Raw genomic sequence first — 13344 nt, 5'->3', positions numbered from 1 at the left:
GTCGTTGTTGTACGTGCAGGTCTTAGTCTGCACACACAGATCCTCACAAAAACTGATGTATGATGTGACAGTGTCAGTGAGTTCATGCAGGTCTGAAGTTGCAGCTTCGAAAACTCCCCAATCGGTGCAGTCAAAGCAGGCTTGGAGGTCCTGCCTTGACTCCACTGTCCACTTCCTCACAGTCCTCACCACAGGCTTAGAAGTTTTTAGTTTCTGCCTGTAGGCCGGGATCAGATGAACTAGACAGTGGTCCGAGAGTCCTAAAGCTGCACGAGCCGCAGAGTGGTATGCATCCTTAATCACGGTGTAGCAGTGGTCCAGAGTCTGTGCCCCTCTGGTGGGACACGTTACGTGCTGTCTGTATCTGGGGAGTTCGTGTACGAAGTTCTCCCTGTTAAGATCACCCAGAACAATGATTAGTGAGTTTGGTAGAAGTTTCTCCATGTCTGTTACCTGGTCAGCCAGCATCTGCGTGGCTTCACTCGCACGTGCGTGTGGTGGAATGTAAACAGCCGCCATGACGATCGATAGCCCACACTGCCTCATTTTAGCTGCTTTCCTGTTAAACTGAAACGCCTTCCTGTTCAATTAAAATCTCAGTAGTATTATTAAGAGGGTTTCAGCAGTGTGTGTGAAATTATTTTACTTGTGTGTAAAAGCATACATGTAATTTTTATCATATCCAGTGCAGTGTTGAACAGGGGCGCAGATATGAAAGGAGCAACTGTCAGAACAAATCAAAATTTTGGAATGGACACACTTTCCCAAACGATTTTCATCTAATTTCTATTCGTCACTGTGCCCTTTGCTGGGTGTAACAATAATTTATTCAAGGAGCCCAAAGATCTCGCGGTGTTACCATCCAGACATCTTGCGTTCAATTTAGTCTGCTTTCACACAATCTGTTCTTTAACAATAGACAGAATCGATTAATTCAAGTGCCTCTGATCACCCAGAGCAGATTTTCGACGACAGGCGGCTTGAGGGAGCCTCGCGTGCCAAGCCTGCAGAAAACCGCTATTTTTACCAATGTGGATGACATTAAACTAAAAAGGAATTCTCTCTCTCTCTCTCTCTCTCTCTCTCTCTCTCTCTCTCTCTCTCTCTCTCTCTCTCTCTCTCTCTCTCTCTCTCTCTCTCTGCCCTGGGCTCTCTTGACGTATTGTGCGTCATCCCCACCGCTGCCGTTTTGTTATTTTTCTCCGTGGAGGAAACATGGCAACTCCCGCCGCGGTCAATCCGTCCGGTAAGTCAGCACCTTCTATTCACATCTCGGACGAACCCAACGTGTTAAGCCCTCGTTTGGAAACGAGAATTCAATATTATGCAGTTTGCCGAGCCTGTGAAATAAAAAGAGGGCTAAACCCGCCGCCAGGCCGCCACAGCCTAGCTCCAGCATCCATCCCCTTCCCCCATACTGTGCGGTCGTTCGCAGCAGTGCTGTTCTGTACAGCTTTGCTAACTTCTCTTTGTCAGAATGAGTTGACCGATGTGTAAAAAAGGCTTCAATATTGAAGTACGGTGTCCTTTTGTTAATCCCTCGCATTATTTTTGCTGGCGCTTTGCTTTCTTCACTCTCAGTGACACAAAGATAATTTTGCATATTGTCCTACTGCACTGCACTTGTTCTGCGTATCATCCACGATTTACAGAAATGTAAACTAGTAGCCTACTGGCCTAGCCCTATTTATTAACCTTCTCGCCTGTTAATTCCAAAATTCGTAGAGTGAAGAATGATTCAATCGCTCATACCGCTCCCCAGAGCAGTCGGTATGTATATAAAACCGTATTTAAGAAATGAAATACTGTAATCGCTTTGTTAAAACTAACACGCACGATAGGACTATTCACACCACAGAATATTTTTAGCCATTCTTAAAATCTGTGAATAGTAACCAATAGTAACCCTTTTACCAAACCACAATATGAATAATTAGTAAACTTACTGCTTTGTTAGTATCTGATGGTTAAAGTAAAGAAGGCATTGTAAAGAATATAAACACTACAGCGAGCATTAGTTCTATTTATCTAGCAACCGAAAAAAATATTACATTGTCACTATTTTGATTTTGTAGTATTCTCTAAAATAAGATATGTGGTTGAATTCGCCATTGTGGTAAAAATTCAACAATTGTAAGGAAAAAAAATTAGTCAACAATATAAAAAAATCCCTAATTCCAAATCTGCCGTTTTCTTAATAACAGTATAAGAACAAGATAAAATATTTAGTCATGTTTATGAATTAAAGGTTAGGGTCAGCAACAGGTATATATTTCTTTTTAAAATGAAAGATACGTATAAATTATACTGCACGATGAAATTTGGATTAAGCTTTTATTGTTCTTTTAGAAATATATTAATGCTTATGGTGCAATGGTGCACCAAAAATCATTGTCTGATACATACCTTTTATTAAGGCCGTACTTCTTTTCCATGGTAAGGATACAGTAAGGAAACGAAATGCGCAATTGCTTATGTTTTGTGTATACAGTAAAATATTGTATGACAAATGTAAAACAAAAACAGATGAAATATATTATTTTTATGAATCTGCAACAGCAATTGTTTGCCTTTGTTTTAGGAAGAATGCAGACAAGTGTAACAATTTGAGTTTTCCTTAATCATTTTAAGGCATTTGCTTTTCTTCCTTTGGCTCAATCTGAAGATCCCAGGAGATGCTGCTTGAAGTTGTCTATGTACATGCTATGTTTTTTCCTTTTCCATGACGTCTGCTAGTCAGTGGCTGAGCTGCACTGTGTTTGTTTACATGTGGCAAGAGCCTGCAGGTTCACATGTAATCTCCCTTACCTTCTGCTTTCACATGTTTCATGCAGTGGCATGCCGTGATATATCCGGGCTGTGGGCCTTGAGTCTGACCTTTGTGGTACATTTACACGAGGGTTGGATTTGAAATCAAATTCAAGTTGACCTTGCAATGTAGTAAAAAGGAATTTTCAAAGGCTGCAATTTGGAGAAGAAAAATTGGGTCAGTATTGGGTCAGTAAATTGGGTCATTTGGGACAGTATTGGTTACATATCTTGTTTCTTGGAACACGAAAAATTGAGTGAAAACCAGAGATTAGTTTGTATTATTGTAATCTGATTCATGAGTTACTGATTTATACCTACCTACCGTAATTTTCGGACTATAAATCGCTCCGGAGTATAAGTCGCATCAGCCATAAAATGCCCAAAAAAGTGAAAAAAAACATATATAAGTCGCTCCGGAGTATAAGTCGCATTTTGGGGGGCAATTTATTCGACAAAATCCAACACCAAGAACAGTCATGAACGAGCAACAACAGGCTAAACGATAGGTATGCTAACGTGACATAAACACAAACTAAGAGCTGAGAACGGCCCTGACGTAAAATTCAGAGTTATTCAAAAAACTATTACATAAATAACACGTTAATAAAACCATCTGTGTCACTCCAATTCATTAAATCCATCAATCGTCCTTTGTCAACAATGTGTGCGCGCCTCTGACTCTTGCACTTCAAAATATTCCACAGGCCCATATAACGATATATAAATTATATATCAAATAACTATTATATAAGCAATAATGTTATCAAACCATCTGTGCATTCTAAATCATTAAATCCATCGATCAAATTCCTCGTCCTTTGTCAACAACGCCGCGCGTGCGCCCTGACGTCAGCCTCACGGATCTACTATATAACTATATTGTAGCGTTAACAAAGTTCAAGGAAAGACGTGGGTTTGGTAAACGGCTCTTTATTTAACAAAACAAACTTCCAGGCGTGTGGCGGCGTGGACTTCCAGCCACGGAAGTGGGGAGAGAGCTCCATAGAATAGGACCGGGCGTGCATAAAAGCCATGACCGAGCCCCATCCACCATCCCCGGACAGCCACCCGGCCGAGCGACGGCCCTCGACTTCCATCCACGGAGGTGAAAGACAGCTCGGTAGAGTAGGACCGGGCGTGCGTAAAAGCATTGTCCGAGCCCCATCCACCGTCCCTGGACAGCTACCCGGCCGAGCGCCGGCCCCCGACTTCAATCCACGGAAGTGAAAGAGAGCTCCGTCGAGTCAATCTTTGTCCTTTATGTAAACAACGCCGCGTCGCGCTGCTGACCGCGACGTCGCGCTGCTGACGTCACTTGAAAATTCAAATTACAGTAATCCCTTGCTACATTGCGGTTCGTTTATCGCGGTTTCACTATTTTATTTTTTTGAAAATTTTTGAAAAAAAACACAAGTCGCTCCTTATTATAAGTCGCCCCCCCACCCAAACTATGAAAAAAACCGCGACTTATAGTCCGAAAATTACGGTACTTACAATAGATATTATACACTTGTATTTGTTAAAAATCATTCAGCCCTAATCAAGGTTCAAAATAATAATACTGTGATCCCTCGCTTTTCGCAGGAGATGCATTCCAGAACCTTAACCATTCCAGAAAATTAAAACCTACAAAATAGAAACAGTTTTCGTGAATCGTGTAAATCCGTTGAGAATTTCTTTTTTTTAATATATATTGGGGGGGGGGGGGGTTGTTATGGAAGCGGCCGGGCAATGTTAGCCTCGGCGACTCGTGAGCATTCGCCCCCCCCCCCCGCCGCGACGGCATCTTTTGGCACATCTCAAGGCAAAATTAGTTAAGCTGTGAGTACGGAAATCGGCTTGCCTCTATAAACCTAACTCACTGGCAGCAGTGATGCGACAACATCCGCCGTTTTGTGTATTTTCTGTCAAGATTTGATCAGCTATGGAGGTCGCGGCGCTAGGAACATTAAGGAGCACATCGAAACAAAAAAACTCAAAGGTACTTTTTTACTTTTACAAGCATATGGGTAACATAGTGTTACATGTAAGCTAATGTTACGCTACGGTCATGATATTGTCATATCGTTAAAGAATAAATCTTCAATGATATACGTATACTATATATATATACGTATATATATATACCGTATTTTCCGCACTATTAGGCACACTTAAAAACTTAAAATTTACTCAAAAAAACACAGTGCGCCTTATAATGCAGAGCGCCTTATATATGGATCAATTGATGAATTTGTTGATCAATACTGGTTGTACACAGCGCTCTGCCAAAATGTTTCAGTACGTTTTAGTACGACTAGTAAATTACAAGGTCGCATTGCTTCCCAGCATTACGGCAAGCGTGGTCAGGGGGCGTCACTGAATAGTTGCTGTAACCGCGAGGCTATTTCATTTCAAAATAGGATGTTCCGTTAATGTTTTCGAGTACGTTTACGGATCAATATCCAACGGAATCATAAATAAGCAGCACCAATGTGTTAAATCAGTCTTTATTCGGTTCCGATCACTTTTATGGGAGAGAGTTTGAGAAACGTGATTGTTTACAGGGGGCTGCCACGACACTTTGCTGAGGCTCATGGGAGTCTGCGAGCTGAGGCTCATGGGAGTTTGCGGGTGGCTAATGCTATAATGATAGCTGCTATACGCACGAGGCTATTTCATCTCAAAATAGGCTGCTCCGTTAATGTTTTGAGTGAATTTACAGATCGATATAGAAGGGAAACATAAGTACTGTAATTTTTTAACTTTAAGTTCTTTTAAGTTGCGGGTTTTTTCATAGTTTGTGTGGGGGGGTGACTTATACAGAGGAGCGACTTATATATGAATTTTTTCACAAATTTTCAAAATAAAAAAAAATAAATAAAAAAGTTAAACCGCGATGAACGAACCGCGATGTAGCAAGGGATTACTGTAATTTGAATTTCAAGTGACAGCAGCGCGGCGCGGCGGTTGTTTACATAACGGACAAAGATTCGACCACGGGATGACGATGGGCGATGTACTACCGGCATCATTAGCGGCTTTGTTTGTAAGTGACACAAAGGGCGAAGAGTTTGAAGGATTTAATGGTTTGGAGTGCAGAGGCGTAGCCAAGGCGAGGCGAGCCGGGGCGGCCCGGTTAGGACTCCCTGCGCCCCGGTTGAAAAAAAAAAAAAAAAAAAGAAAAAAAAAAAATCGAGCTTTTTCGATTCTTCATTTTCATGCCGTTTTTTTCTTTCGGTCTTGCGCGAGTGTGCTTGCGCTATTCTATGTGCGCGATGTTATCCATTCACCGTTTGCCTCCCGGACGTTTTAGCGATCAGCGAACGGCGTGGGTGATGTTCGATTTTTTTTCCTGTGGGTGTGCGCCCCTACTGGAAAAATTCCTGGCTACGCCTCTGTTGGAGTGACAGAAGGTTTGAAAAACTATTATGGCTTTTACGCACGCCCGGTCCTACTCTACGGAGCTCTCTTTCACCTCCGTGGATGGAAGTCGGGGGCCGGCGCTCGGCCGGGTAGCTGTCCGGGGACGGTGGATGGGGCTCGGACATGGCTTTTACGCACGCCCGGTCCTATTCTATGGAGCTCTCTTCCACCTCCGTGGCTGGAAGTGGCACCTCCGGGGATGGAAGTCCACGCCGCCACACGCCTGGAAGTCAACGCCGGTGCTTGGGGCCGTGTGATGGTGAACTATTTATGTTATAGTTATTTGATATATTTTATTTCGTGTAGCAACTTGTCTATGTTTTTATCGTTACAGTTCAGTAGTTGTTGGCTTGTTGAACTCTTGTTTTGTTAAATAAAGAGCCGTTTACCAAACCCACGTCTTTCCTTGTACTTTGTTAATGCTACAATATAGTTACCGTAATTTTCAGACTATAAATCGCGCCGGAGTAAAAGTCGCACCAGCCATAAAATGCCCAAAAAAGTGAAAAAAACATAATTGTCGCTCCGGAGTATAAGTCGCATATTGGGCGGCAATTTATTCGACAAAATCCAACACCAAGAACAGACATGTACGAGCAACAACAGGCTAAACAATACGGTATGCTAACGTGACAAACACAAACGAGGAGCTGAGAACGGGCCTGACGTAACATTCAGAGTTATTTAAAAAAACTATTACATAAATAACACGTTTATAAAACCATCTGTCACTCCAATTCATTAAATCCATCGATCGTCCTTTGTCAACAATGCCGTGTGCCGCGCCGCAGTTCAAATTATTCCACAGGCCCATACAACGATATATAAACTATATTTTAAATAACTATCACATAAACAACATTATTATGAAACCATTTGTGTCACTCCAAATCATTAAATCCATCGATCAAATTTCTCATCTTTTACCGATCGTCCTTTGTCAACAATGCCGTGTGCCGCGCCGCAGTTCAAATTATTCCACAGGCCCATACAACGATATATAAACTATATTTTAAATAACTATCACATAAACAACAATATTATCAAACCATTTGTGTCACTCCAAATCATTAAATTCATCGATCAAATTTAAAGTTAAAAAGTTAAAGTTTAAGTCCCAATGATCGTCACACACACATCTGGGTGTGGTTAAATTTGTCCTCTGCATTTAACCCATCCCCATGTGATTTGATCCATCCCCTGGGGGAGAGGGGAGCAGTGAGCCGCAGCGGTGCCGCGCTCGGGAATCATTTGGTGATCTAACCCCCCAATTCCAACCCTTAATGCTGAGTGCCAAGCAGGGAGGCAATGGGTCCGATTTTTATAGTCTTTGGTATGACCCGGCCGGGGTTTGAACCCACAACCTTACAGTCTCAGGGCGGACACTCTACCACTAGGCCACATGAGCTATAGTTTATTAGTAACAGCCGTAGATCAGACCTTGTAGCTCAGTAGTTAGGGTACTGGTTTAGTAAACAAGGGGTTATGAGTTCAATTCTCACTGAGCCCTGATAATATGTGTTAGGGTTTACAGATTATCTTGATCGTATGATTATGTTGGAATGTAACCTGTAATAATTAACCTAGCTTGTCCTGTCTTAACAAAAGTAGTAGAACAAAGTGCGAAGATCTTTTGAACTGATTGACTAGCTGCAGAGGAAGCAATCAAAGTTGCTTTGTTTACACAACAACAGCTTTCTCATCCTTTATGTCAACAACGCCGCGCGTGAGCAGCTGACGTCAGCCTCGTGGGTCAGTTGTGACTCCTTTTATTCCACAGATGTAGTATATAAATATATTGTAGCGTTAACAAAGTACAAGGGAAGACGTGGGTTTGGTAAACGGCCCTTTATTTAACAAAACAAGAGTTCAACGAGCCAACAGCTATGAACTGTAATGATAAAAACATATAGAAGTTGCTACACGAAATAAAATATATATCAAATAACTATAACAAAAATAAAAAAAAATTCCAAACCTTCTGCGTCACTCCTAATCATTAAATCCTTCAAACTCTTCGTCCTCCGTGTCACTTTCAAACAAAGCCGTGACTGATGCCGGTAGTACGTGGGGCCCTTCGTCATCTCCGTCGCTGACGTCAGACTCCTCGTCAGTTTCAGTTGGAATTATTCCAGTTTTTCTAAATCCTGACAGAATGATTTTGGGTGTAACCGAAGCCCACGCTTTGTCGATCCATCCAATGACGTCCAGGAATGTTGCACGTCGCATTCTCCCGGTTGCCGTGAAGCTGTGTTCTCCATCCACCATCCACTGCTCCCACAGATTACGCAGAACTGCTTTAAAGCTCCTATTCACGGAGACGTCAAGTGGCTGAAGTATTTTAGTACAGCCTCCAGGGATGATGGCAGGTATGGAGTTGAGGCTTTTTAATTTCTCTTTTATCCGTGGCGTGATATGCGCTCGCATGCTGTCCATCACAAGCAGAGCTTTGTTCGCTCTGAAGAAGCTCCAATTTTCGCCAATCCCTTACAAGTTTCTCACTAACTCCAAACTTTCTTTCTGCTGCTCGATTACTGTTTTCGGCTGCATATTTTACAACTTGAAGTTTGTAAACTGCAGAATATGAGTTTCTTTTTGGTGCCATTTTTGTTAAGCCCTTCCCAGTTGATGAGTCATGGCCAACGCTGAAATTTAGAGCGCCCTCATCCAGTTTCGTCTGAAAATAACAGTTTTTTTTTTCAGCTGTAGTTTTTTGTTTTGTTTATTTGGTTGTTTCATCAAAGTCAAAGTCAAAGTCTGCTTTATTGTCAATTTCTTCATATGCCAAGACACACAAAGAGATCGAAATTACGTTCCCACTATCCCACGGTGACAAGACATAGTACACAATATGCATACAAGTAAACAACACAAAAAAATAAAAACAAGAAGGCACAAACAATGAATAAATAAGAGTGATGAATAAATAATAAATAAACAAATAACAATAAATATAAGAGGAGCAAAAATGGAGCAAGTGTGCATGCAGCAGACAGTGGACTTGGATATGGCGCTTTAAAGTGTTAATTGCTTTATTTGATTTTTTCTCTCTATTTTTCATGTTTTGAATATGTTCAAGGTAAAGATATAAAAGCATGTGAAGTGATCAACTATACTAAAAATAACATGTGAAGTGGTCAACTATACTTGTAAGTAAGTGATGTGTTAATGATCAAGTAAAAATTTGTGAAAAAAACATATAAGTCGCTCCTGAGTATAAGTCGCCCCCCCACCCAAACTATGAAAAAAAACGCGATTTATAGTCCGAAAATTACGGTATATACTAGATCTGTGGAATAACGACGAGGCTGACGTCAGGGCGCACGCGCGGCGTTGTTGACAAAGGACGAGGAATTTGATCGATGGATTTAATGATTTAGAGTGCACAGATGGTTTGATAATATTATTGCTTATATAATAGTTATTTGATATAATTTATGTATCGTGATATGAGCCTGTGGAATATTTTGAAGCGCACCCGGCTGGCATTGTTGACGTAAAGGACGTTCGATGGATTTAATGATTTGGAGTGACACAGATGGTTTTATAAACGTGTTATTTATGTAATAGTTATTTGAATAACTCTGAATGTTACGTTAGGCCCGTTCTCAGCTCTTCGTTTGTGTTTATGTCATGTTAGCATACTTATCGTTTAGCCTGTTGTTGCTCGTTCATGTCTGTTCTTGGTGTTGGATTTTGTCGAATAGATTTCCCCCAAAATGGGACTTATACTCCGGAGCGACTTGTATATGTTTTTTTTCATGTTATTGTGCATTTTATGGCTAATGCGACCTATATCCCGGAGCGACTTTTAGTCCGAAAAATATGGTAAGCAGTACCAATGTGTTAGATCAAACTTTAGTCAGTTCAGATCATTTTATAGGAGATAGTTTGAGAAACGCGATTGTTTACAGGGGGCTGCCACGACACTTTGCTGAGGCTCTTGGGATGCGTTAGGATGCGGGGCTTTCACCGCCGCGGTCTGTGTTCGATTCCCGGTCAGGGAACCATATGCAGCCATAGGGGGGCACATGTCAGTGTCTCCCCTGTGCCAGTCCCAAGCGGGTAAATGCGGAGGTTGCGTCAGGAAGGGCATCCGGCGTAAAAACTGAGCCAAAAACATCTCATGCGAATCATCTGGACAAATACGGGTGTTTCGCTGTGGCGACCCTTTCGGGGAAAAGCCGAAAGGAGCCATGTGATAAGATTCACAACCACGAACGTTACTTTTAAAAAGTTGACTCTGTCACGAACGGAGTGTGGATGGAGCGAGGACGACCAAATGCAGCTTGGACCAGGGTTTATTGTAGCAAACTCAAAAAGACAGACTCGGCAAACTGACGTGACTTAACAACAAAACCAATAGGACTGACCGCCAAAGACGTGAAACAAAAGACAGGAACCAAACAACCTCGTGGCAGTGACACATTCATTGTCCACACATCTCATGCAATGCTCCGACGGCGAGTGACACGCAAACAGAACTTAAATACAACACAGGTAACGAGCGGCAAGTGCGTGTGATTACACTAATCAAGGGCACACAGGAAGGGAGGGGCGAGCACACAGACACAGAAACGATGACACATCACAAAACTGGGGATGAGACATGACAGACTCTGACTCATAGGGAGATATTTAACGACTTCGACACCCTCACTCACTGGATAGACAATTTAAGAATGCTCACCATGCAATGGCACAGCCATTTACTCCTGGCGTTTATAACAAGCGCTTATTACAAAGATAAACCAAAGGCCTATGAATCATTAGAAGCCTATAATACGTCTTGAATGGACATGTTCAAGATAGACCAAACAACAACTTGAACTGGGACTTTTCTGTCATGAGGTCACAAGTACTGCCAAGTCAAGAAAGGGAAAGACGGTGTGTTAAATCTTACCTGAGTGTGCGCTGCGAAAATGGGCCCTGTTGTTCAAACTCTTAGTCCAATCGTTTTGCCTAATTGCGTTTAACCATAGCCATCTGCAATTTCTCTGACTGGCAGAAAATGTGAATTTATGAATTTCTAGTTTTTGCTTTTACGAGTTTGCCAACAAGACGACATTTTACTACGAAAAAGTAGCAGTGTTTACTCCTGGCTTCTGTTCTCTTGCCTCAAGCGTCTTCTTCTTTGGGCTCCATTTCACTCTGTGATGTTATCATGACGTAGGCCATGAAAGGGTCTATATAAGACTAGTGTTCAATTAAAAAAGCCCATTTGTGACTACACTGACAAATAATATGAAAAATGAAATATAAAATAGATGCTTTTGTTCAAAGTTCAAAGAACAACATTGATCTAATTATTGATCTGCAAAATAAAAGCGAATCTTATTAAATAAGTCTCATATGATCAAAGTCAAAGTCAAAGTCAAAGTCAGCTTTATTGTCAATCCCTTCATATGTCAAGACACACAAAGAAACCGAAATTCCGTTTCCTCCATCCCACGGTGACGAGACATACAAGTAGGCGACACAATACAAAAACAAGAAGGCACAACCATAAATAATAAATAATAACTAAATAAAATAAAATGAGCGATGAATAAAAACAGACCAATAACCCATTGAACATGAGGGGCAAAACCGAGCCAGTGAGCATACAGCAAGAACAGGACGCTACGCTGAAAGGGGGAGCGAGTTCAGGATCCTAACAGCCTGGAGCACGAAGCTGTTGGAAAGTCTGCATAGAGAATAACGTGTTCCTATGATGGTACAATGGAACCAGAAGTTGGGAACATAATTGCTTACCTGAACCCAATTCTAACTTGGACTGTTCATGAATCGAAATGACTGGAAATTCAATTACCGTATTTTCCGGACAATAAGTCGCAGTTTTTTTCATAGTTTGGCCAGGGGTGCGACTTATAATCAGGAGCGACTTATATGTGAAATTACTAACACATTACTTACTTACTATAATATAGTTGATCACTTCACATGTTATTTTCACTTTAAACCGCATTGAGGGCGCACTAGGCCAGTGGAATAATTAGAGCCGCAACTGACAATGAGTCTGACCTCAGCGCCGCATGTACTTCGTAGTCAGCAGCGGCGTTTTTTTTAAGTGACAGAGGACAAAGATTTCAATGGATTTAATGATTTGGATTGACACGGATGGTTCGATAAAATTGTTATTTATGTTATACTTGTTTGATATATAGTTTATATACAGTTATATAGGCCTGTGAAATACGTAACTGGAACCGCAACTGATGATGAGTCCGACGTCAGCGCCGCATGCATTTCCGGAGTCAGCAGCGGCGTTTTTATTAAGTGACACAGAGGATGAAGATTTCAATGGATTTAATGATTTGGAGTGACACGGATGGTTCGATAAAATTTTTATTTATGTTATACTTATTTGACATATAGTTTATATACAGTTATATAGGCCTGTGAAATAACTGGAACCGCAACTGACGATGAGTCCGACGTCAGCGCCGCATGCACTTCTGGAGTCAGCAGCGGCGTTGTTTATAAGTGACACAAAGAATAGAATAGAATAGATAGAATAGATCTTTATTGTCATTGTCACACATGTACAACGAAATTTAAAAAGTGCCAACCGATCAGCGCATGAGATAAAAAAATAAAAAAATAGAATAAATAGAATAAAAAAGATATAAAATACAAGCTAAAACCCACAGAAGAACATACACAGACATGTTCATTTACGTTTAGCGGCATTCAATGTGACTACCGCCGTAGGGTAAAAACTTTTGGCGAATCTGCTAGTCCTTGACCTAATTGATCTATAGCGTCTGCCTGATGGCAACAGTTCGAAAAGGGAGTGGCCAGGGTGGGAAGTGTCCTTCAGAATGTTCTGTGTTTTTTTGAGACAGCGGGTTCTGTGTAGGTCTTCCAGTGTGGGGAGAGGGCAGCCAATGATCTTCTGTGCTGTGTTGATGACCCCTTGGAGCTTTTTCCTCTGAGCAGCAGTGCAGCTGGAGTACCAAACACGTATACAGTACGTTAAAGTGCTTTCTATGGAGCAGCGATAGAAGGACACCAGCAGTCTTTGTGTGATGCTGTGCCTCCTCAGCACCCTTAGGAAGTAGAGTCTCTGCTGGGCCTTTTTTAGCAGCTCAGAGGTGTTCACGCCCCAGGTGAAGTCCACCTCGA

At 41.6% G+C, this 13344-nt stretch overlaps 1 protein-coding gene across 6 annotated transcripts in view; it reads left to right on the top strand.

Annotated features, from left to right (window-relative positions):
• The first annotated feature begins 1124 nt into the window (after positions 1-1124).
• arnt2 (aryl-hydrocarbon receptor nuclear translocator 2) overlaps positions 1125-13344 on the top strand; it is a 119246-nt gene continuing 107026 nt past the window's right edge. For all 6 annotated transcript variants that reach the window (XM_037247316.1, XM_037247315.1, XM_037247314.1 and 3 more), the window contains exon 1: positions 1125-1246. In XM_037247316.1, the coding sequence (XP_037103211.1) occupies positions 1216-1246 (31 nt within the window). In that variant the 5' untranslated portion in view covers positions 1125-1215. The remainder of the gene's footprint in view (positions 1247-13344) is intronic.

The sequence above is a fragment of the Syngnathus acus genome, chromosome 3, assembly GCF_901709675.1.
Source record: "Syngnathus acus chromosome 3, fSynAcu1.2, whole genome shotgun sequence".
Taxonomy (NCBI): Eukaryota; Metazoa; Chordata; class Actinopteri; order Syngnathiformes; family Syngnathidae; genus Syngnathus; species Syngnathus acus.
This window is presented reverse-complemented; position numbering and strand designations above follow the sequence as displayed.